This window comes from Indicator indicator, chromosome Z (genome assembly GCF_027791375.1).
Source record: "Indicator indicator isolate 239-I01 chromosome Z, UM_Iind_1.1, whole genome shotgun sequence".
NCBI lineage: Eukaryota > Metazoa > Chordata > Aves > Piciformes > Indicatoridae > Indicator > Indicator indicator.
The window spans coordinates 44058979-44084747 of record NC_072053.1 but is presented as its reverse complement, the minus strand read 5'-3'; the positions used below and the strand labels follow the sequence as shown (position 1 = coordinate 44084747).

At 40.2% G+C, this 25769-nt stretch overlaps 1 protein-coding gene across 1 annotated transcript in view; it reads right to left on the bottom strand.

The window, feature by feature from the left end:
• CNTLN (centlein) overlaps nt 1-25769 on the bottom strand; it is a 318217-nt gene that overhangs the window by 240934 nt on the left and 51514 nt on the right. Inside the window, 1 exon segment of the mRNA XM_054397579.1 lies at nt 19702-19885. Within this exon segment, the coding sequence (XP_054253554.1) occupies nt 19702-19885 (184 nt within the window).

Genomic DNA, 25769 nt, shown 5'->3' with positions numbered 1-25769 from the left:
TTCATTTTTCTGTAACAAGGAATGCAGATGCAAAACCATATTGAGATCTTTTTCTTCAGCTGATGGCTTTTAAGAGAATTTTTGTACAGGACTGGTGGTGGCCTTGTCTAACCATTGCAGGTACCATATCCTTTAAAGTAGGAAGACGTTTTGAACGCAATTTCTTAAAAGCAACATCCCTATCTGGGACACATTACCTCCAGTTCCAATCCTTCAGGGAAGATGGAATGTCAGACTTAAAGTAGAATTTTAGTCTATTTGCCTGGGTATATGCACTAACAAGGTACATAATTTATTATCTGCCATTAAAACTGGATTAGAACCCAACCCAAATGCTGGGCTAGGCAGATGTACAAGCAGTCAATCTTATCTCTGCCTGGCAAGATCAGGGAACAGATCCTCCTGGAAACTCTGATGAGGCACATGAAAAATGAGGAGATGACTGGTAGCAGCCAACATGGCTTCACCAAGGGCAAATCATGCCTGACAAATTTGTTGGCCTTCTATGATGGGGTATCAGCTTTGATGGACAAGGGAAGAACAAGTGATGTTGTCTACCTGGACTTGTGCAATGCATCTGACACTGTCTCCTACAATATGCTGGTCTCTAATTTGGACAGACATGGATTTGATGAGTGAAGCACTTAGTGGATAAGGAGTTGGCATGATGATCACACTCAGAAAGTGATGGTCAACATCTCACTGTCTAAATAGAGACAAGAGATGAATGGCTTTCTTCCGGGGCTGATACTGTGACAGGTGACAGTCCACTAGCGGGATTGAGTGCACCCTCGGCAAGTTTGCTGATGACATCAAGCTGTGTGGTGCTGTTGACATGCTGGAGAGAAGGGATGCCATCCAGAAGAACTTTGAAAGGCTTGAGAGGTGGACCAATACCAGCCTCATCAAGATCAGCCAAGACAAGTGCAAGGTCTTGCACCTGGGCAGACCCAAGCACAAATACAGGCTGAGTGGAGAATGGCTAGAGAGCAGTCCTGGAGAGAAAGACTTGCTTGATAAGAAGCTCCCAGCTCCACAGCACATTATGTATGTGCACTCAGGGAGAGGCAGGCATTCATATTTCCATCTACATTCTGTCAGGAGAAAAACACTAAAAAATTTCTATCAATTTGTGTAAACCATGCCATTCAGTGAAGAGAAAAGCCCCCTTTAAAGTACTTTCCATCGCTTGTTGAACAAACTGAGGATGCAGTATCTGTCATAGCTGAAGACTGTGATTTTTGGTGCAGAATCTTTAGTGCACCAGCTATATTGTATGAGTATGTATCACAAACCTTTACAGGCTGCTATAGTCTAAGGTACAAGCCATACTGTTGTACTCAGAAGATGTGTATCCTAGATATACACTGTAACACATTTTGTTCCACGGCACTGAAAATTTTTAGTGGTAGGCCAGTGTTTCTGAAAAGTACAGTTCCACATTTTTCAAGAGGTACAGTAATGGAGTGCAGTCAGTGCAGTTAAGTTCAACTCCACTGAATGTCTTGCCTGCCCATTCCTAATTTCCTGCCTTGCTCTGTCTGCCAGACTTTGGCATTTTTGTGGACTCACAGGCATGCGCACACAGGACTTTTAAGGACTGTCCAGGTAAGTGGTTCTTTGCTTCATGCGTATGTTCAGTGCAACCTTTCCACAACATTAGAAATAACAATAGAGAGCTCTTAACAGATAAATCTGCAAGATCTGCAGGATGTAGTGTATTTTAATTTGCAGTTGAACCAGACTTCATGTGTAACTTCAACCAGTAACTTGGCTAAGTCTTGAAATGGACTGATGATTTACAGAAATAAAGACAATGTAAATTGTGACCATAGGTAAAGCTGACCAAAAAAAGGGGACTGAATACCTTTTTTTAACACAGTCTTCAGCTACTGAAGAAAACACTCTTTTCCACCTTCTATAATATCAGCACTGGAGTTGGTGCACTGGACCAGTTCCAGCATGACAGTCCTGATTTTATGCTTGCCTTTAAGAACAATTTAATATGACTTACTTGAAATTAGTAACTGCAAAATTATGTCAAATGAAAGAGGGAAACATCAGTTCGTATAGCTGGACAATGGTAAAATTCACTGTTACACAAGGTCATAGAGCCAAATGCTGTGGCTGAGCATTATGAAAAAACTAAGTAAATTTATGATCTTTGAAATGTTGCATTCTAACTCTACAGCAATATGTCTTTTATGTGGATCTGGACTAATTGCCTTAGAAGTCCTGTATTTCACAACTGAATCAGCATCTGTCCTGTCCCTTCTCTTCCCCTTCCCTCCTCTCCTCTCTCCTTCTGTCCCCTCCACTCACCTCCCATCATTAAGTTTTAGCGTTTCTAACATCACTGCACATAAGGCAGGATAATAACCTTTCAAATCATTCTCTACCCTTTGGAAGAGGGAGGTTCTGACATCTTATCCCTGATTTCCATGGATGGAGCAAATGCGAATGGCTCAAAGCTGCATCAGAGCAGATTCAGACTAGGTATTATTAAACATTTCTTTACCGAGAAGGTGTTCAAACCAGGGAATATGCTTCCTAGAGATAGTTGATGTTCTATGCTTGTCAGTGTTAGAGGCATTTGGACAAAGCCGTTAATACAGCATACTTAAAGTTTTGGCAGTTGGACTCGCTGTCCGCTCCTCTCCCTCAGTGATGTATGCCAAAAATCTTTTACAAATATAAGCTGTAAACACTGCACCATGTTTTCTTGGAGCCTGAAATGAAAACAGGTAAGTCAAATAGTAACTAAGAGCAACTTCTGCAGCTGCTAGAGGTAACAGGAGTAGAGGAAGTTTGAACACTAATAATTTGTAACTTGAAGTGTGTGCAAAAGAGAATATAATTTGTATCAAGGAAATCTTAGAATTTTTTCATTTAACTCTGAAAGACAGTGTACCATTTCACATTCTCTTCTCTGAATTTGAATGACACAAGTTTCAATGTTTTCTCTCTCCTATTCAAAATATTATCTTGAGATTATTGTACACAATTTTATTTCCTCTGTCATGTTTTTGACCTTGAAATTATAGGGATGTAGCACCATATCTTAATAGTAAGAGATTGTTGAAGTTATAAATGTAATGTATTGTCATGGAAGTAACTTGACACTGTTGAAGGCAAAGATACCATCCCAAAGAAATCTGTGCATTCCATATGCAATACAGATTGAGAACAATTTTCCATGTATGTGTCTGATGTCCTTCCTTCTTGTGCAACATGTATCACTGAAAAGCAGGTAATAATAATGTATTAGTCAATGTGATTTCTAAGCAAGAATTCATAATATTGTACAGTGCTACCAGTACAGTAAGTTCTCTTGCTTTTGATGTCTATATTTGGAATTTATCTCAGAACAAAGCATTTTAAGAAGTCTGTCTACATAAGCTGTTTCTTATTTGCTACAAAAACTCCTCTATTAAATAATTTTCCTTTCCCAGTGGATGACTCTATGTAGCAATACCATAGATTGGCATACTAAGGCATAGAGGGCAATCAAATGCCACAACTAGAATTTCTCATTCCGTAACAAACATTGATACAAATAATTTTACAACACATTTCAGCTCTGATACCTATATTTCATTTAGGTGCATATAGATTTGTTCTACACCCAGTATTACTGTTCTTGGCATATTGCAGTAAACCAGTTAGAAATCTGATTCCGATGTTGGAAAACAGAAGTTGAGGCATAGGCATGTTATCTATTTGAGGACATTGCAATCACTGTATAAGCTCCCAGAACTTGGTGATACACATAAACTAATCTGTGATTCTCATTCCATGCCTTATTTCACCAAAGCACTTAACCAAAATGCTTGAACTTAAACAAATGTTTAAGTCTTTTCCTCTTGGAAATGTTTATTTGTTTTGTGTTTGGTTGTTGTGGATTTTATTGTTGTTGTTTTGTGGGGTTTTGTTTGTTTTGTTTTTATTGGTGGTTTGGTTTGGTTGGTTTGTTTGTTTTCAAATTAGTGTCCCATTTCATCAAAACAATAATATTAAGCCAGAAGTTTGTCAGTCTAGATTTTCTGATGGAGCTCAGCACATGACTTTGTACATAAGGTGGATCTCTTCTGGGATGCTGTAGGAAAACAATACAAAACAGCTGCCAACAAGCCATCCTTTCACCCTTAAGCACCTGGAAAAAACAATTGCCTGCCTCAGTTTGAAAAGACAGTATTGCCCAAATAATGAAAGAAGTAAATGTCTCATTTTGCTGAATAAGACTAAAATCATCTACGACTAATCTAAAGCTGCCAAAGGCAAAACTCAGTCATCAGCCTTTGTATGTTTTGGAACTCAGTTTCTTAACTGAGAACATTTTGTACTGTTATATAATTTTTGTCTTATATGCAACAAACAGAGACTGTTTCATGATGACAAATGGCAGAGAAATTCTGTCTTGGAACTTATCAGAACACAGTTTTGGTTTATTGTAGCTGTGTTTGTATGCCATGCTAGTAATCACTAAGCACAGCTTTCACTTGTGATGTGATTACACTTAGTAAGAATGTCTTGGTTTTGTAATGATTTGGAGATGATCACTTAAAGGGCAACTTAAAAAGGTTTGAGGCTCTCCCTTCAAAAGAAGTACATGGAGAAGACAAAGGGAAGTGGGTACAAGTTTCAGCTTGATATAAGAAATAAATTTGCTAGAGCAAGAACAATTGTTCACTGGAACAACCTCCCCAGAGTTGTGGTAGAATCCCAATCACTGGAGGTTCTCAAGATAAAATTAGACAGAGTGCTCAATAATCTCATCCCTTTCCCACAAAGGTTTGGACCAGATGATCTTTCAAGGGTGATTCCAACCTGGGCTATTCTGTGAAAAGCAGGGCCATGTGGACTTTTAACGTTAAACAAGACCAAGTGTAAGATCCTCCACTGTGGGGATTGCAGCATTCATCTGCCACACTCCACCTGGGTGAGGGAAACTCCTGTATCAATGCAGTCTGGAGGATGAAGGGATTGAGAGCAGCTCTACAGAGAATGAGTTGGGGATACTAGTGGATGAAACCCTGGACGTAAGAAAGCAAAGTGCGTTTGCAGACCAGAAGGCCTGGGCTGCATCAAAAAAACCCAAACCAAAACAACCCAACAAAACAAAACCACAAAAAACCCCAACACCAAACTAAACCAAACCAAAAAACCTAAACATGACCGTCAGGTTAAAGAATGTGATTCTGCGCCTCCAACCTGCTTTGGTGAGACCTTGCCTAAAGTACTGTGTCCAGCTCCGGAGTCTTTGGCACAAGAAAGACATGGGCCAGTTTGAGCACGTCCAAAAGAGGGCCACAAAGACGATCAGAGCAGGAGCACCTCTCCTATGAAGACAGGCTGAGAAAGTTCAGGTTGTTCAGACTGAAGCAGTGAAAGATTTGATTGCAGCCTTTCAATTGTTAAAGGGGGCCTATAAGAAGGACAAGGACAGACTTTTAGCACGGCCTGTTGTGACAGGACAAGGAAAATGGTTTTAAACTAAAAGAGTAGAATCAGACTAGATACAAGGAAGAGGTTTTTTTATAGTGAGGGTGGTGAAATATTAGAACAGGTTGCCCAAAGAGATGGTAGATGCCCCATCTCCAGAAACATTCAAGGTGAGGTTTATGGGGATCTGAGCAACCTGATCTAGTTAAAGATGTCTCTGCTTACTGCAGGGGATTTGGACTAGATGATTTTTGGAGGGCCCTTTCAACCCAAAGTATTTTATGATTCCACAAAGTGGTCACTGAATTAGCTTGTGAGCTAACCACTGTTCTTTTGAAGCTTTAGCTCTGACTTTGCTGTGTAAGTAGACAATACGCCAATCAAGAATATATAATAGCAGAACTGAACTGTATTCTTCTCCTGACTATAAAATCCTGTCCACGTGTAACACATGATGACTTCCTATAGTAATGTCAGGTCAGCCATCAGGTCAGTCACCCAATCACAGACTGGTTGAGGTTGGAAAGGACTTCTGGAGGTCATCCTGTTCAAACCTTCTGCTCAAGTAGGGTCACCTGCAGGACCATGTCCAGACAGATTCTGAATATCTCCAAGGATGGACACACTATAACCTCCCATGGCAACTTGTGCCAGTGCTCAGTCACTTTTGCAGTGAGAAAGCGTTTCTTGATGTTTAAAGGGAACATACTGTGTTTTGATCTAACGCTGAAGGTTGGACTCAATGTTCTTAAAGGTCTCTTCCAATTAAAACCATTCTATCATGCTATCATTATATAATTTGTGCACGTTGCTTCTTCTCCTGTCACCAGGCACCATTGGAAAGAGGCTGTCTCTATCCTCTTTGCACCCTCCCTTCAATTATTTGTACACGTTGATGAGATACCCCTGAGCCTTCTCTTCTGCAGGCTGAAAAGATCATTCTAACATCTTTTCCTCATAGGAGAGTTGCTCTACTCCCGACATAATCTTAATGGTTCTTCACTGTGCCCTCTCCAGTATCTGCATATCCATCTTTTACTGTGAAGCCCGGAACTGGACACAGTACCCTAGGTGCGGCCTCACCAGTCCTGACTAGAGGGAAAGAATCTCCCCAGCCTTCTGGCAATAAACCTCTTAATACAGCCCAGGGTGCCATTCGCTTTCTTTGTTGCATGTTGTGCGAATATCATTGAATTGTCCTGACTTTAAAAATGTAAAACCATTCTAGAGTCTCCAAAGTCCTAAAGACACCAATTGTCACAGTTTTGAGAGAAACTGTCTGTTTTAATTACTACTAATCCCCTTTGTAGTAAAACCAAGCATCATAACAGTCTGATGTCTCTATTAATATTGTAAGGTACTACTACACATTTATCATAGTCTCCTGACACACCTGTCAGGGCATAACATTTACAGATTGTAAGCTAAAGGCAGCACACAGTAAGGACAAAGAATTTTGAAGTGTTTTGGTGAGGAACAATCATTGAAATCCATGGAAAACAGATGCCAGAAGGCCTTTAAAAGCTTAACTGTAATTTAGCTGATTTAAAGTCACTGGTAAAATGGTTAGCAACACAGCAACAGGCCTCACTATCATAGAAGATGAAGCCCTTCTCTCACTCTGTATCCCAGTTGCTGACAATTGCTCACAAAATGCTTCCTGCATGACATTTCACTAAGCAATGGAGAACAACTGACCTATCATTAGATAAGCAACTATAAACCTATTGTATACATTCATAGTGGGTTTAAAGAGGTATGAAAAAGAATTCATGAAATATTGCAGCTAGAAATATGTATTCGTCATACAAACACTCAAGAAAACAAAGACACCTAAACTCCTAATCTGCTATTCTCAAACAATTAAACAGTTGCAAGATTTTTGCTGATCAAAGTTATTTTCTCCCAGTTGAAATTTTATAGTGGAATCATAATTAATGCAGTATTTTCAGTTGCCTTAGACTCCATACTGTATTTTTGGCCTTCATGGTCTTCTCCAAGGCAAAGATTTTTCTTAACTAAAGCTTGCTTTGAAATAATTAGAAACACATAACTGATTTCTTTCCTTGTTTACCATTTTACCCCAGGAAACCCTGATACACTGACCCCTCCCCACCCACACCCCAACTCTAACTTCCTTAATTTCACTATTGACAGCAACTGTTAAATATTCCTAACTGAAGACTTCAGAGAGAGGTTGATTGATGTGCTAGACATTTATTCTCAAGGTTTGATCTCAACTTGCTGGGTGGTTCATTTATTCTCAAGGTTTGATCTCATCTTGCTGGGTGGTTCATAACCAGAGTTTATTTGGGACATTATTGATACATTCAGCAAAGGTCTCCATAGACAAAACTATTCAGAAGAAAAGGAAAGTCTCTTCTTACCCATTAATATAGCAACTCCTGAGCAAATTCCTGTTTTGTAGTACTGCTTGAAAACTGCTCCAATTACAAAATTAATTTTAAAAGTGGAACTGTACTACACAATTTGAGTAACTCTCGACAAAAGTCTAGGGAAATGTTTCAAATATGATGTTTTTTCATATTTTGTTCAGACTGCATACAGAAAAAGTTGAACAAGGATAGTCAATATTTGGACATCAATAATAAAAACACTGAGAACAAAAATGCGAAAACCTGGCATTTCATTTTATTTAAGTTTGACATAGCACACTGGAATTAAAAACTAAAAAATACATTAAAATGATCTGCAATGTTCTTGAAATACAGGAAATACTGAAAATGAAAAGCCTTTCTGTTTTTTCGAAGACATATTGCTAAACCAGTTCAGTATCTATCATGAAGACACGTGGTTTAGTGGTGGACTTGGCAGTGTTAGGTTAATGGCTGAACTCAGTGATCTTGGAGGTGTTTTCCAACCTTAATAATTCTGTGATTCTATTATGGTGACTGCCATTCCATTCCCAGCACTTACCAGAGTAACAGTGCTCGAATTTATACTTTATCTGTGTGTTGGAAAGAAATATAATATTTTATGTATTACTGAATAGAAATGAGAGAACTATATATACGTCTTTAAAGCTCCTCCCATTTGCAGGGAATATTCTACCTTTCAGATGAACTACACTAAATAGTACTAAGTTTCTTTCCATCTATGACTTCAGTATTTCAAACTAAAGCAAAACAGCTGCTCCGTTGGCAAGAGAGGAGGAATGTGAGATTCTCTTCTTTTTTTTAAATTTTTTTCTTAACTGTTAGGGTGTAGGGAAAGCTAGTCTATCTTTCATTTACAAACTGAAATATGTGATCCAATAAAGAAGAATCCCATCTACCTACCATTAAATCACAAACTGTAAAGTCTGGTAAAAATCTATGGTAATATAAATTCTAAAAACAAACAAAAAGGAAACATTAAAAAATCATCTTTATTTCTGGCAATAAAAGAGGTAGTAATAAATACACAGTTTTGTTTTGAAGTCTGATTGGGACAGAATTCTCATGGCCATATTTATCATACAGAAACCCTTCTATTTACAGGGGCAATTAAATGCTGGATATAGAAGGATTTCTGATCATTTTTAGGCAACAGTCTTTTCTCACCAGTTGGAATTGCTAGTCATTGTCTGGGAATAATGAAGCAAATAATATTGCCTGAACAAAGAGCATTTGCCTGTCAAAAGCTTTTCCCTTCATCAAGACTTCAGGGCATATTTTAATATCAGTGTTCAGACCACTTGGAGTAAAGACTTCTTCATACATTTTGTTCTGAATCAGAAGACAACTATTCAAAAACAGCCTGTTTGATCTCTGGCAGAGAAGCTAGAACACTCTTACTACACATTCAGAGAGCTGGTGTGGATAAGTTTTCTATGTAAATGTGGAGTAAAAAAATTCCACAGGGCTCAATGAAGTAGTATTTGTTATACACTTATTAGTCCTAGGTGTATTCCTATTAGTGATCAAAACATGGTTTTGAACACACTTTAGCAAGTCTTCTGTGGAGAGCTACTCTAGCTCATGCCAGAAAAGGGAGGTCTTCTCTTTCACCGCAACTGCACGGTTGTAATAGAGTTGTTTGTCTTGGGTTGGATTACCCTCGTTTTCAGTTTGTTCAGATGGAACCTTTTTCTAAAGAAAGTACTTAACATTCTAGATGCAACTTTGAAATAAAAGCATCTTAACTAAGTCTGTGGACTCATGCGTGTGTACAGTATGCTTTTTCATAACAACCTAGAAAAGCCGGTACCAGTCTCAAATTCCTTAAAAACTATCTTCTCATTCTGATTATTAGACTTGATGTTCTGATTATGACACAAGAGGAACTGGGAAAATAAGAATTAAGCACTTGCTTTGATAGTGAGATAATAAGGCTTCTCATAGGTTCTTAAGGCTATCTTAATACATTCTTTATTTGAGGGTTTGTTTTTTTTTTAATGTTGCATATATGACACCATCTTTGCTATAACCCTTTTACAAATATGCTGTATGGCAGTGCTGAGGAATGTCTGACTTCTTCTGTCTGTCTGCACTTCAGGGCATAATAGGTTTTGGGGAAGACTTAAATGAAAAGGAAGATGAATGACTTGTATTTTTTTTCTTACAGTATCATATCTAGGGATATGATTCAAGAAGAGTGATAGAATGAATGGAAAGCAGAAATTCCTGGTGTAGTCACTGAAGAATTATTTATAATAATCCTAAAGAGGAAGAAAAGAGATATCTCAAGTACTTGCTTTAAGAGCTATTCAAGTGCCATTGCAGAGGTTCCTAAAACAGGGCTGTGATCAAATCACGTCATCAGGAGAACGCCATTACCAGTTATTTTGTGAAATAACTAGTCTGAATTTCCTTGTTCAGTTCTGATCCACGACCTGAATAGACAATGATAAAACTATCATGAGCGTGGCAGTGTTTTCTGTAGCCAGATATGGTTTGGCTTTTTCAGCCATTTCATTATTCAATTAAACACCCAATCTCTATTGGAGTTTAAAAATATACAACAATCATCTTTGTAAAACTTGCTATAGCATAGGAGTAAGTAGCTGGGTTAGGTCTCAAAATGGTAAACTGCTACCACGATTGCTAATACAGGAGGTCCTTGGAGACATAATTAAATGTCTAAAGAAGAAGATGTCACACTATTGGAGAGAAAGAAAAAAGAAAGCCCACCGGGGGCTGAGATCAAGTAAAACAGGACAATATTTTACTCTGATCCATTAAAAATAACATTTAAAAACCAATATGTTTGTCACTACAGAAAAATAACTCTGATTCAGTTAACTTGTGTATACAATACACATTGTACTTAAATAACACCTTTCAGATGGGTCTGACAAGATATCTCATGGACAAAGGGAAGCAGTGAAGTTCAAGGTCTGATCTAAAACCTGAAGTACATGATACATCTTGTCCCTCCATAGACAGAACTAAGTAGAAAACAGGCCCAGCAAGTGGATATTCTGTGTTGCAGTACTGTTTTGCAAGACAAAACATATTCTTGCAAGAACAGTAAAACTGAGAGTATTAGCCATACAACTGTTTAAGCAATGTTAAGAATGCTGAGTTTAGCATTTTGCACAAGCATTTTGCACAAGCTGGATCTTATATAGGGGTGTCTCAAAGCTGCGCACATCACACCACACCTAAAGCATAAAACACTCTTTCAGATTAACAGCAGACAGTCCAGGCTACAAACTATGAATATTTTGAAGCTACAATGCAAAGATATTGCTGTTAATGTGTCCCTAACTGAAGCAAAAAGTATCTAATCCTAAACAGCTAACTAAAATATTTTTAAAGGGACAAGTCAAAAGAAACCTACAGAAATCAGAAAATGACATTTCTTTTTCTATTTTTGGTGCAGAAGGGGTTAAAGCTACTGCACACTATCAGTCAAGTGAGGAATTAATATTAAAGTAGCTTTAAAAAGACATCTAATCCAATTTCAAACATTTTAAAAAAGAGAACTAGAAACAAATGCCAGGGATGTGTCACACAGGAAGAAAAAGAAAAACACTGGCATCTTTGACAACTTGGGCGGCAGCATAGAAACAGGAACATAACGACATATAGGGGAGATCTCAGGAAAGAAAGTACACCAATCCTTTGACAGCAATCTGTCAAAATAAGATTCAAAAAGTATATGAAAACAAATGTTTTGAGATATAAAAGGTATATAGATAGATAATAAATTTCATTCACTTTGCTTATATACTTAAAAAGTCCCACAGGCATCTCATTGAAAATAACTTGCCTACGATTTTATACTAAGGACAATAAAGATCAGACTGAAGGTAAGAAAGAGAATTCTACAAAGTTGGCATATATTCTTTATCTCTCTGAAAAGAAATAATCCTTCAAATTTTTACTATTTCCCAAACAATGTTTTATAAATAGACTACTATAGTTCACTAGGAAAAGCATAAGATGTTACAGAAAATACAAAGCATTAGAAAAAGACTGCTGAGGAAATTCTGATCCCAGCAGCTTCTTCAGGATCAGAATTTCTGTCACTGAAAAAAATAAATAAGGTGGTGGCACCACAAAGAAAAGATCCAATACTAGTTAAAGGAACTGAAACAAATGAATTAGAATAAAACAACTAGCTAAACAGATATAACTAGTATGGGAAATAAACATTCCTTCCACAAGCCTGCCACAAAATGATTTGCAGTTGTGATTGAATTAATGTACATTTGACTAAGCAATGCTGCCAGTATTGTATTGATTAAAACTGATCATTAACCAGAATTTCTTTAATACAATGTGACATTGCACTTTTGCCTTTTAAGCTATGGTTTAAAAACAAAACAAAATAAAACAACAAACAAACAAAAAACTTAGAGATGCAAAAGCTTCCTTTAGAACAAGATGGAATATTTATCTCAAACCTTTATTTTTATGGTCCTTCAATCAAGGTATAAAGAACAGAGACCAGAAGACAACACCCCTGAGTGTCACTATCAACATGGAGTAGGTTTTAGAAATTGTTAACTGTTAAGCACTTTTGTAAGCACTTTTGTTAGCACTTGTGTAGGCAGACTTGAAGGAACAAGAATCTTGTTCTAATGGAGTAAAAATTCCAGCTCATTTACTAGTGAGAAAAAAAGAGAGAGATGTTAGTAACAGGAACATCCAGAGCTTAGGAGTGCTTGACAAGGAGGAAGTCTGGACAACCTAATGTCCAGTATAAAAATAAATTACATAGGACCTATCTTTTTTTTTTTTTAATTATCATAAATTATATGCTAAGAAATGCTTCAAAGATCACAATGTTGATACAGCTTTAAAACACACAGAAATATGCTGTTTTTTTTTCCCATTCTTTCACCTAAAAAGTCTGATTCTTTACAAAACTCAGCCTTCTACAATATGCATACTAATATGGATTTCTTTAGCCTTAATATAGCTATGGTCATATACACTTACTAAAATACATTTTCCAAATTGAGATCATTGTCATGGTAGGGCCATGACATGGCCCAGAACAAACCCAGACAGGCCTTAAAGTGTCAAGACAAGGTCCCTTTCTCTCCCCTACTTCCTGCAGAAAGAGATGGCAATGCAGGAGAAAGAACAAAGGGAACAGGACTCCTGCCTGTTTGGTAAACAAGTTGTTTACCTGGGATGACAGCACATAAGCTGACCACTCCTTCCCCAGAAACAAGACCTTTGTTTCTGCCTTTTATGGTTATAGCCTGGCAGAACACCTTGCCATCGAAGCTATGCATTAGCTTCAGTGCCCCATTGGACCAATCGATCACTGGCAATATGTATATAGAGGTTTACCTGGTAGTTGCCTTTGCCTTGCTTCAAACCTTGCTCAAACCTTGCTCAAGCCTTTCTTTCAACCCTACTTGGACCCGTCTTGTAGAAGCTGCCTCGAGTTGCCCTGCTCTGCCTTGAGTACCTGGTCCATAGCCTGGGATATAGCCATGAGCCATACACAGCAAGCCAGAGAAGCCACAAGCCTAGAAGCCGGATCCACCTAGCCTGCTTCCCCTCGCCACTAGAATCGTGCCGTGCCTCAGTTTACCCAGAAACCAAGCAAGCGCCTGTTGCGAAGAGTGTTGTTAACTGTCTGCTGTCCGCTGAAGCCAGATCAGCCTGGGACCAGGTGGTAAACTCTCCTTGTTGGCAATCTGCCATGCCTGCATTGTATGAGAGCACCCCAAAGCTAACACAGCAGCAGCAGCATCCCCCACGTGGGTAAAACCATCTGTGAGTGATCAATTCATTGCCCTTTGGGTTTAAAGGTTCTTATCGAGCCTCCCCCTGCTGTAATCGAGCGCTATCTGCTCTCAGGGACCTTCTCTTTCCAAGTTATTGCCTCCTAGTTTGCATACAATTGTTTATATTTGCCCTAAGACTGCATATTCCCATTGTAAATATATATTCCAACCGTACAATGATCCTATTTAATGAGTTTTGGCAATTTTCATTAATAAAGGGTTACTAATATTTTTATTAACACTCATTTGCCATATCGTTTATTATTGTTGTGAAAGTAATTAACAATTCCCCCTTCGCGACAACCATAGAGTCCAAGTCAGCACTTTCTCCATAGCATTTGTTTAGACAAACAATCAGACAGTAACAATAATTTGGTCCCTTTTGGCTCTACAGGGGCATTGCATGGTTTATGAAGCACCATAGAAAATATGTAGTTTTAAGTACTTGTGAATGTAAAATCCATATCTTAAGTTTTACAAGCACCAATAACCACATTGTGTTGCTTTTTCCTTTAAAACACCAAAACTTTGCAGCCAACTAACTTGACATTATCCAGTATATCAGAGAGATTGAAATACAGAGAAAAGTGGAAACCTGAAGGAAAGACACTCTGAATTTTAAGCTAGATGACTGAATTCCATACTTTTTTCATTGTACAACAAATTATATACATGTACTATTGCAGAAATTACAGCATAATTAGATAAAGATATATTAAACATCTTATTGATTTATTTACAAGTAGAGGTACATTGCTGAGTCCAACGGAGAGCCATGGGGATGATTAGGGGACTTGAGAATCCCCCCTATGAAGAGAGACTGAGATCCCTGGGGCTATTTAGTCTTGAGAAGAGAAGACTGAGAGGGGATCTCATCAATGTGTATAAATATCTGAGGGGTGGGTGTCAAGTGGAGGGGCCCAGGCTCTTTTCAGTGGTAGTAAGACAGAATGACAGAATTAACCATGTTGGAAAAGACCTTCAAGATCATCAAGTCCAATCCACCACCTAACACCATCTAATCAACTAAACCATGGCACTAAGTGCCACATCCAGTCTTATTTTAAACACTTCCAGGGATGGTGACTCCACCACCTCCCTGAGCAGCCCATTCCAATGGCAAATCACTCTTTCTGTGAAGAATTTCTTCCTAACATCCAGCCTAAACCTCCCCTGGCACAGCTTGAAACTGTGTCCTCTCATTCTGTCACTGGTTGCCTGGGAGAAGAGACCAACTGCTACCTGGCTACAGCCTCCCTTCAGGCACTTGTAGATGGCAATAAGGTCTCCCTTGAGCCTCCTCCGGGCTAAACAACCCCAGCTGCCTCAGCCACTCCTCATAGTGCTTGTGCTTCAGACCCCTCACCAGCTTTGTTGCCCTTCTTTGGACATGTTCAAGCTACTCAACAACTTTCTTGAACTGAGGGGTCCAGAACTGGACACAGTACTCAAGGTGTGGCTTAACCAGTGCTGAGTACAGGGGCAGAATGACTTCACTGCTCCTGCTGGCCACACTATTCCTGATACAAGCCAGGATGCCATTGGCCTTCTTGGCCACCTGGGCGCACTGCTGGCTCATGTTCAGCCTACTGTCAACCAGCACTGCCAGGTCCCTTTCTGCCTGGCTGCTCTCCAGCCACTCTGTTCCAAACTGTAGCTCTGCATGGGATTGTTGTGGCCAACGTGTAGAACCCAGCACTTAGATGTATTATGCTGTTGGACTGCCCATCTGACCAGCCTGTCAAGGTCCCTCTGCAGAGCCCTCCTACCCTCTAAAAGATCAACACCTGCCCCCAGCTTGGTGTCATCTGCAAACTTAATGATGGACTCAATCCCTTTGTCCAGATCATCAATAAAGATATTGAATAGGATGGGGCCTAACATTGATCCCTGGGGGACACCACTAGTGACTGGCTGCCAGCTGGAAGTGGCACCAGACAAGGAACAACAGGTTCAAACTTGAACATAGAAGATTTCACCACAACGTGAGGAGAAACTTCTTTACAGTTAAGGGTGACAGAGGACTGAAAGAGGCTGCCCAGGGAGGTTGTGGAATTCTCCTTCTCTGTAGACTTCCAAAACCCACGTGAATGCATTTCTATGCAGACTACCCTAGGTGATCCTGCTTTGGCTTGGGAGTTGGACCCAATGATCTCTTGAGGTCCCTTCCAACCTCTAATATACTGTGATACTGTGACACTGTGAAGAGAGCCTATAGGATATCTGAAAAGGGACGTTTTACAAAAGGCATGTAGTGATAAGACAAGAGGTAATGGCTTCAAACTGGAAGACGATACATTGAGATTAAACATTAGGAAGAAAATTTTCACCATGAGAGTGGTGAGGTGTTGGAACAAGTGGCCCATAGAACTTGTGGATGTTACAACCCTGGAAGTGTTCAAAGCCAGACTGGATGTTGCCTTGAGCAACCTGGTCTAGCAGGAAGTGTCCTGCGCATGGCACAGGGTTGAAACTAGGTGAACTGTAAGGTCCCTTTCAACCCAAACCATTCCGTGGTTCTATAATTCTATGATTCTATGACATAAAGCTGTTACAGATAGACTGCGTCTATTGACTCTGACTGTCCCCAGTGCTGGCAATTAGTAATCATAATCTTAATTAGCCTGACCCACCTGGCTGTTTTGCTACTAATAAATCAATTAATTCAGTTCACATGGAGGAACTTCTGTGTAGTACCATAGTTTAATCACTACTGGTCATCCTTATATATGACTGTTCTACATGCTGGAAAAACGTGGTATCCAGGCTGAATTTGTATTCTCAACTGATATGCAGTCTGTCAGGGAAGTATGGAGTGTTGTTAGCATTTTTAATATATGTAGGGATTTGCAAAAGCCTCAGCAGAGCACAAAGGAGAAACTTGGGATGTAAGCTATAAACACTCTGGCACACTGAATTGGATGATCTTTACTTCTCCCTGAATGGTATGGATACTGCTCATTGGAGATCTCAGTTTACTCACCTCCCTTAGGAACATCTGTTACCACTCCATTTGTTAGTTCTTGATATGAGAAACACAAGCTTCCAAAACGAGAGTTACTTTGTCATTGAGGTCTCTAAGGAGTTTTGGAATATATGGCTATAGGAATATATGCCCCCTTGAGGGGTTATTAAGCTATGCCATCTTCTGCATATATCTGATGCCCCCTTCTGGTCTCAGTTCTTTCCACTAGAAAGTGGATGCCTGGCTCTATCTCTTTATTCCCCTTTCCCAGCCAGTATCAAGAGAAAACAAACAAACAAACAAAAAAATCACAGGAACAAAAAACCCCTTTTTACTGTCTAGCCTTTCATTCTTAAGCACAAGTATGAATTTTTGCAGTTGGCCCCATGTCAATGGTGCAGACTTCTGTCAAACACTCTTTTTCTGTCATCACCATTGTTTTTCTTGCCCTCTTCCACATAAGGTGACTGGGTTAATTTGCCCCGTAAAAGGTTAGTGAGATTCTCACTTAAACTCATTTTTCCTCACTAAAAGTGAAGAATCTGCTCTTCTACATTGATATAATTTAAATTCCGGAATAAAAAAATACTGCAAATATTGCTGCAAAGTATAGAAAGACATGCTGGATACAGCAACTATGGAGCAGCTGAACTGTTTGCCACAGCTAGAGATGTTCACAATGACAACATCCTTCACCATTCTCTGAAACCCTTGATCAAAGACCTGAGGAAAAACACTTGTTTCCATTTTCTTACCATTTATTCTGAATAGAAACTAATCAGTCTGAAGGTGTACCAGGAAAACAGTACTTTCAGGGCAAAAGAAGAAATGGAAGTAAAAGATTAACCAGGAGGTCAGAAACTTACTAAGACTAGGCCTTTCAGACCAAGGACTTAGTAGTCAACAGGAATCTGCTTCCTGAAGAGCAGATTCAGCACTGTCTTGAGTAGTAAAGGCCTGATACTGTATGCCCTTGCAGACTTGTCTCTTGTAATATTGCATTGACATTTAACAGGTTTCTAATATGCAAATAATATACTAAATTAGCACAGTACTTTCCAAACTGAGAAGAGATGGAAATACTTGTTGTGAAATGTTACCAACTCTTGCCCTGCATTGGCAGTCCAAAAGAACACAGAACAAATCCCATGGGCTTCTATACCTAGCATCTAGGGTTCCTTCTGAAGCTGAATCCTGTCTGACTCTCAATTTTTTTCCTTTTTTTTTTTTTTTCAGGTCTGAACTTTCTGCTGTGGTGCCATGCGATGTGATGCCCTGTGCATTACTTACTATTTTTGTTTATGGCAGCAATTTCTACACTGCTTTTTGCCCTGATATTTTCTGTGAGAACAGCTTCGACTAACAGTCTAAAAGGTTCTCATCTTTCTAACAGGCTAAATGTTTTTCCACATCTATTTTCCTCTAAGCATTTGTTTTCCATAATAAATAACTCTACAACTTACCCTCACATGATCTTTTTTCTGCCAGTATGAGTCTAAGCAGCTATTAAAATGCCTCTTGGTGTTTTCTCTGTGACCTGTGCCCATCCTTGCTGTGAGACAATACTTGCCATTTTCCAGACGAGCCACTCTTCTCTGTTCCCTTGAGATCTGTCACAGAATCATAGACCCATAGAATGCTATGGGGTTGTAAGGGACCTCCAGAGATCATGAAGTTCAACTCCCCTGCAAAGCAGGATGACTTAGGGCAGATCACACAGGAACACATCTAGGGAGGTTTTGAAGATGTCTAGAGAAGGAGACTCCAAATATCTCTGGACAGGTGGTTCCAGTGCTCTGCAACCCTCACTTTAATTTTTTTTCCCCCCCATTGAGACAGAATTTCACAGAGTCACAGAATGTTAAGGGTTAGAAGGGACCTTGAGAGATCATCTAGAACAAACCCCCTGCCAGAGCAGGATCACCAACACCAGATCACACAGGAACACATCCAGGTGGGTTTTGAATATGTCCAGAGAAGGAGATTCTACAACCCCCCTGGGCAGTGTGTTCCAGTGTTCCATCACCCTCACAGTGAAAAAGTTTTTCCTCATGTTTACATGGAACTTCTTATGCCTCAGCTGCCACCCATTGCCCCTTGTCCTGTTATTGGGCATCACCGAGAAGAGCTTGACTTCATCTTCTTGGTACTCACCCTTTACATATTTATTAACACTGGTGAGGTCACCTCTCAGTCTCCTTGCTTAATCATTTTTGAGGCTCTGCACTGGACCCTTTCAAGCAGTTCACAGGATCACAGGATGTTAGAGGTTGGAAGGGACCTCAGGAGATCATTGAGTCCAACCCCCCCTGCCAGAGCAGGACCATAGTATCTAGTGCTGGTCACACAGGAATGCATCCAGATGGGTCTTGAAAGTCTCCACAGAAGGACACTCCATAACCTCTCCAGGGAGCCTGTTCCAGTGTTTTGTCATCCTCACTGTTGTGGTGAATATAGAGGAGGGTGGTTATTAATTTATGAATTATGAATTATGAAAATATTGTTTATTTATTAAAATTATTAATAACCAATTAATCACCTTTATATATTGATTCTAATGCACGGTTGTGAAAATATATTCCATAACTGGTTTAGTATACACAATTTGACCCAATTAGAATATTTACAGAATTAATTTCAATTAAGGGAACAAAAGGCACAGTTCTGCCACTTGTCCACTAGATGGAGACTCGACAAGATGCTTGACGGCTGTAACTATGTACAGAGAAATTTACAATGTTATCAAGAGGCAATTCAAGCTGGAATATCATGTGGCTAGGCACAGGTGCTTTGAATTAGATATTACAAAGTGTTGCACACATGAAAATATACGCTGTGTCTTTGTTTATAGTGAGGCAAGTTGCTGGGTTACTTGCTGGCTGTCTGCCTGCCTGGGGCTGGTCCATCTGGGTAGGGGAAGGCTCCCGGGGCTGAGGCTGTGGCTGAGTCACTGGCAGGCCACAGGGGGGCTTTCCTCCAGATGGTGACTTTCTTTTTCCTCCTTCATCCATGGGAAAGGCGAGGCTTTCTTTCTCCTCCCACAGCTGCAGAGGGGAGACTTTCTACTGATCGGTGTCTTCCCTTGACAGGGTGGTCCCACGGCAGAACTGCAGCATCCGGGGGCTGGCAGGATCGGTGCGGCTCCCTGAACAGGGTCAGTCCGGCAGGGCTGGTCCGGGAGAGTGGTCCTGCATGGTGGGGCTCAGCCCTTCGGGGTTGGCCCTCGCAGTCGGGGTGATGGTTCCCGGTGGGCGGAGTTGGTCGTCTCTGATCCCAGAGACGGGCTTCGGGGAAGGGGCACAGTTATGCAGCAATTCCCCCTTGCTTGGCTTGAAGGGAGCTGACTATGCCGATCTCAGTGACTGCTTCCCATTAAGGTTACAATGCAGTCCTTGGCTTGAACTCAACAGAGAGGATGTTTCTCTCTCTTTCTCTCTCAGGAAATCCCGGGTTACTTTATCCTGATGACACAGGGTTGCGGAGCAGTGACAGTGGGCAGCTCCTCCTATCTCCTGCAAATGGCAGGGGTCATGCAAGGTGTGTTGCTGCTTGGTTAGCTGCTTATGGTTGCAGCAACGTTGGACAGCCAGGCTTGGGCGAGGCCCTCCCCCTCTGGGCTACCCTTGGGGTAGCTTACCCTCAGGGTTCCAGTTCTCTCGAAAATGCGTCTGGGCTTATGTCGCTGGCTTTCGTAGCTTCAGCAAAGGGATCTCCTTTGCTGGTTCCTCAAGCAGCTCGGGAGCTGGCTTCTTTCCATATCGCAGAGGTCTCTAGTATGCTTGCATACAGGAGTGAGAAGAATTACAGGCGCTGCAAGCTTATGTAGCTCGAGCAAAGCGAGAGAAAGCAAAAGGAGAGAGCAAACTGGTAAACAAGTGAAGTAGTACTGACAGATTTCTCGAGGATGGATCTGGCCAATGGGCACACTTGTCAACAACCTGCTTTACCCTATAGAGAGCATGAAGCTAGAATTATGCCCTTAGATGGAAAGAGCATAAGCATGCCATGCAATGGGTGCATGTAGTTGTTTACCCCTTAGGAGACAGGTTGGCACCTGGGCCTTTGTCCCCCACTCCAGAAAGGAGGGTGGAAAGGGGGGACTTACCAAAATTGTTGGGACAAGTTTGCTGATATTTGGGGGCATAATTCTGAGCATATGGCGCCTTCACCACAACTGTAAAGAAGTTCCTCCTCATGTTGAGGTGGAACCTCCTGCGCTGTAGTTTAGATCCATCGCCCCTTGTCCCATCACAGAGTGCAATGGAGAAGAGCCTGTCGCCTCCCTCTTGACACCCAGCCCTCAGATACTTATGCACATTTATTAGATCCCCTCTCAGTCTTCTCTTCTCCAGACTAAAAAGACCCAGGTCTCTCAGGCTCTCCTCATAGGGCACGTGCTCCAGTCCCTTAATCATCCTGGTAGCCCTCTGTTGGACTCTCTCGAGTAGATCCTTGTCCCTCTTGAACTGGGGAACCCAAAACTGTATGCAGGCAGAGTAGAGGGGGAGGACAACCTCTCTCAATCTGTTGGACACACTCCTCTTAATGCACCCCAGGATATCATTGGCTCTCTTGGCCACAAGGGCACATTGCTGTCCCATGGATAACTTGTTATTCACCAGGACTCCCAGGTCCTTCTCCACAGGGCTGTTCTCTAGCAGATCGCCTCCTAACCTGTACTGGTACAGTTTGTTTTTCCTTCCCAGGTGCAGGGCTCTGCACTTATCCTTGTTGAACTTCATTAGGTTCCTCTCTGCCCAGGTCTCCAGTCTGTCCAAGTCTCGCTGAATGGCTGCACAGCCTTCAGGTGTATCAGCCAAGCCTCCCAGTTTGGTATCATCTGGAAACTTGCTGAGCAGACACTCTGTCACTCTGTCCCCTCATCAATGTCACTAATGAAGATGTTGAACAGGACCGGACCCAGCACCGATCCCTGGGAGACTCCACTAGTTACAGCTCTCCAGCTGCACTTGGCACCATTGATCACACTCTTTGCACTCTATTGTGTAACCAGTTCCTAATCTATCTCACTGTCTGTTCTTCTATCCCACACCTCCAGAGCTTGCTCACAAGGATGTTATGGGAGACAGTGTCAAAAGTGTGGTGGGTTGAAAATTCCCCCCGCAACATTAAATTTGCCAGATTACCTGTTTGGAAGCAAATGGAAGCTGTATTTACAAGCAAAACTACAATCTACAATGAAATGCCATGAATATGTACAAATATACAGTAGTTACAATATTTACAGGTATTTACAATTAACAAACAGCACTAAGACACCCCCCCACCCCAGCCAAAAGACCAGGGAAGCTGTAACAGCTTCTCCCTCCTGCCTCCCCCTTACCCTCCTGTACAAAGGGAAGAGAGAAAAAAACAGAGAAAGTTAATACCAGACAAAACAATGCAGCCAAGGTCAAGCAAAAGCAAATTAGTATCTCCCAGGCTGAAGTGAGAAGATAAGAGAAAGATTATTTTGGGAGATCTTATGGGAGAATTCCCTCCAATGGAATTGTTTAGAATAATCATTATTTTCCTTTTTACACCCAATAGTGATTTATTTACATTTTTACTACTTTCTGCTCAAGATCTGTGAAAAATTTTAAAGGCATAGTCTATAATTACCACAGAAAGCCTTATTAAGGTCAAGGTAGATTACATCCACTTGTCTCTCTGCATCTACCCATTCAGTTACAGCGTCACAGAATGCTATCAGATTAGTCAAGCATGATTTCCCCTTGGTAAATCCATGGTGACTGCTCCTGATCATTTTCTTCTCTTCCAAGTGCCTAGAGATGACCTCCGGAATGAGCTGCTCCATCATTTTTCCAGGGATGGAGGGGAGGCTCACTGGTCTGTAGTTTCCTGGAACCTCCTTCTTGCTCTTTTTGAAGACTGGAGTGACTGAATTTGATTGTGGCCCCTCATACTTAAAGAGTCCTGTGTTTGTAGAAGAAAAGTAAATATATACACTCATCTTAAGTAGTAGTAACAATAACAACAATGTGGTTTTCAATCTTACTGTTTATCTCAAATACACTACAGTGCCTAAACAGCAGACAGAATCAGATAACGAACAGTTATTGTCCTCCCTCATTGGAGACCTGTTTTTTCAAGCACACACCCAAGCTTTTACCAAAAGTGGGAAAAAAAGAAAAGAAAGTAATAATCTCTGGTGTCCAAAACAAACTGTTCAGGGTCAGTAATAGCTGTTGTATGTCTCTTTAATCACAACTATTTTCTGCCCTAGCTCTCAGTATGGAGATCTGATTGTCAGTAGAACTGACTTTAATGACAAATGATTGAGGGAAGCTCACAAGACACATGAACATCAACAGAAATTATCAAGAGAGGGTGAAGAATACTCATTCCCTGTTTAATAGTGCCTGAATTTTGCATTAAAATGTAGGGCTAGATTACACAATACTCTCAACTGACTTAGTAGACATAATTCACAGATCCAAATCATCCTTTGTGTGGAGTGTGTTTTCTCCATGACTTGAAAGCTTTTATTCTTAGGGCTCTGTACTAATAAAGAATACTGTAACCAATTAATTTCTACTAATATATCTCTAAGATTTGCAGCTTTGCCTGTGTTATGTATCTTTGGACAGCCTTTATAGAAAGCTATCTAATCCTGGTTTACTTTATTCCTATTGTTTTCATAAACACATTTTTCATAAACACATTTTCATAAACACATCTGCAAACAAACATATTTCTACTTGGAACAGACAGTCTTATAAGTTACATAGATATGTAATTTTGGCTGTGATATGAGATGTGTTTAGTGAATATCATACTGGAAAGATCTCTCACTTCATATTCTAATCGCAAGTAGAATCTGAAAAGATTTACAAGAAAACAAAACAATCATCTTGCTTCTAGTCCAAAAATTATTGCTTTCTGAGAATACAGTGATTTAAGAAACTCCCAGTCTGGATACGACTTAAGTATCACATGCTAGTTCTGGGCCAGCCAAATATCTTTACTGTGGGTACTGGTCTGCAAGACAGGGCAAAAGACTTCAATTTGATTCCCTGTTTTTGCATATTTCACCAAACAGACAGATATGTTCATGCCTATATAACATGCTTCATCCAAGAATCTGAGGAATCGCAGCAGGGAAACGCTGAACAGTTCCTGGGTTTAGTGAGATTTTAGGAAGAAGGGGGCCATGCATGAAATACAATGACATCTGAAATAAACTTTTCAAACTTGAGGATATGTCATATTGTAAGACCTAGTCTGTACTAATTTTAAGTTTTTCTGTCCTGGTTTGAGTTAGAATAGAACTAATTCTGTACAGTTATTTTACTGTTTTTTGTTTGTTTGTTTGGGTTTTTTTGGCTCAGACTTTTCTAATTATCTAAACTTTCTGAAATTAAGAACATATTTCTGCAGACAGTGTCTGCTTCTAGTAGTGATAACACCTGATGCTTCTAGTTAGTGCCAATGACCGGTGCCAAGGCTAAATCTTGTGTACCACATTGTCGGGTACAGAGTAAAGGCTGCACCTGTAGGGAGGAATGAACAGGACATGTTGCCCTAAATTGACCAACAAGATATTCCATTCCACTTACATCATATTTGGTACAAAGCTGAGGGATCTCAAGGGTCAAGCTCTCTTCTTCAATGGCCAGCATCTGAGGAGGACTCTATATGTTCTGCCTAAGTCCATTTCTAGAATCCAACTCTGAATAAGGTTTCCATCTGCCACCGAGCCCAGTTTAGGACTTCTGCCACATCATCAGTAGTGACAGTGCCCTAACTGCCATCAGGGAGATTTGGTCCCATATTGAGTTTGTATATATTTAATTTTATTGCTATTATTTGTATTAAATACCTTTTGTTTTCTTTTCCAATTCATAAGTCTCCCTCCATTATTCCCATTCTCTTCCCCTTTAGGAAGGTAGGGTGTGTCTGTCAGTCATTTAGCCCTAACCTCTGACAATGTCTAATAACATAAAGTGAACGTGCAGCTCTGTGTCAAGCCAACTGGAATGTAGCACCCTCAGAGTCCGTTATCCTGGGCAGGTCTTAAAAGTAGTTTCCAGAGAACAATGCACAAGTCTTTACTACTCCACTGTGTTCTGTTGCCAAGGCTGTAGTAAAACCTGAATGGATAAGCTTTTCAGGATACAAATTTATTCTGCACAGAGCTACTAGGCTATCTAGGCTATAAGTTTAAAGAATCGTGTGAAACATATTTATGAGCTTGGTTTCTATCCTACTTGATAACATCTGTACTATTAGACTGAACTGGCAATCTTAGGATCAGCAGTCACAACTACTTGGCTCAGCTATGTCTTGAAACACATGGCATGACTTATTTGGAGAGAGGAATTTTGACAAGTATCATGTTTATCATAATTTTGGTAACAACTCTGGTGACAAAGTACACATATTTCACATGGGTCTTGGTAAATTGAAAGTGGATATGGTTTGTTTAAAAGTAACTTAAGGAACACAGAATAACGTTAAAAAGAACCACCAAACCATCAAAGACTAGCATCCTGGGTACTGTGGATGACACCAATACAGATGGGGAGATCAAGTAAGACTGGAATATGAACTGACTAGATCAGTGTGATAATAAAAGCCAAATGTCATTTTGAGCTCTATTACCAAGAACATATAAAATATACAAGATAATCACTCTATTGCCTGGATCACAAAATGCTTCAGATAGAGAAGTATTTACAAATCAGTTCAGTGAACTTGCTGACATTCATGGTAAGTTGAGTAGTACTTAGCAAAAAGCAACAAGAGTGTTAATAATTCTAAAAAATAGAGCCTGTAAGATATGCTTGAGGGAAGAGGCATTGTTTGGTCCATGGGGGAAGTAAAGCCTGAAAAGAACATGACAATACTCTTTCAGTGTTCAAAAGTCTGCTATGAAGTCTGTCTGGAATAGGACAGGTTGGAATCACTTTATTTACAGGCAAGAAAAAAAATTTGTTTAGATATTTAGAAAAATCTAACATTTAAGATAATGGAGTACTGGAGTAGGCCACTTAAGGAGAGTATAGAAAATTTTGGACCAACACCTACAAGTACTAACCTTGTCTCAGAACAGATGTCCTGAGATTTAGTCCAGATCCCAACTGCATGAATTCAAGGCGACACGCAGACTGCACAGATTCAAGTTAAAATGAAGCAATGTATTTC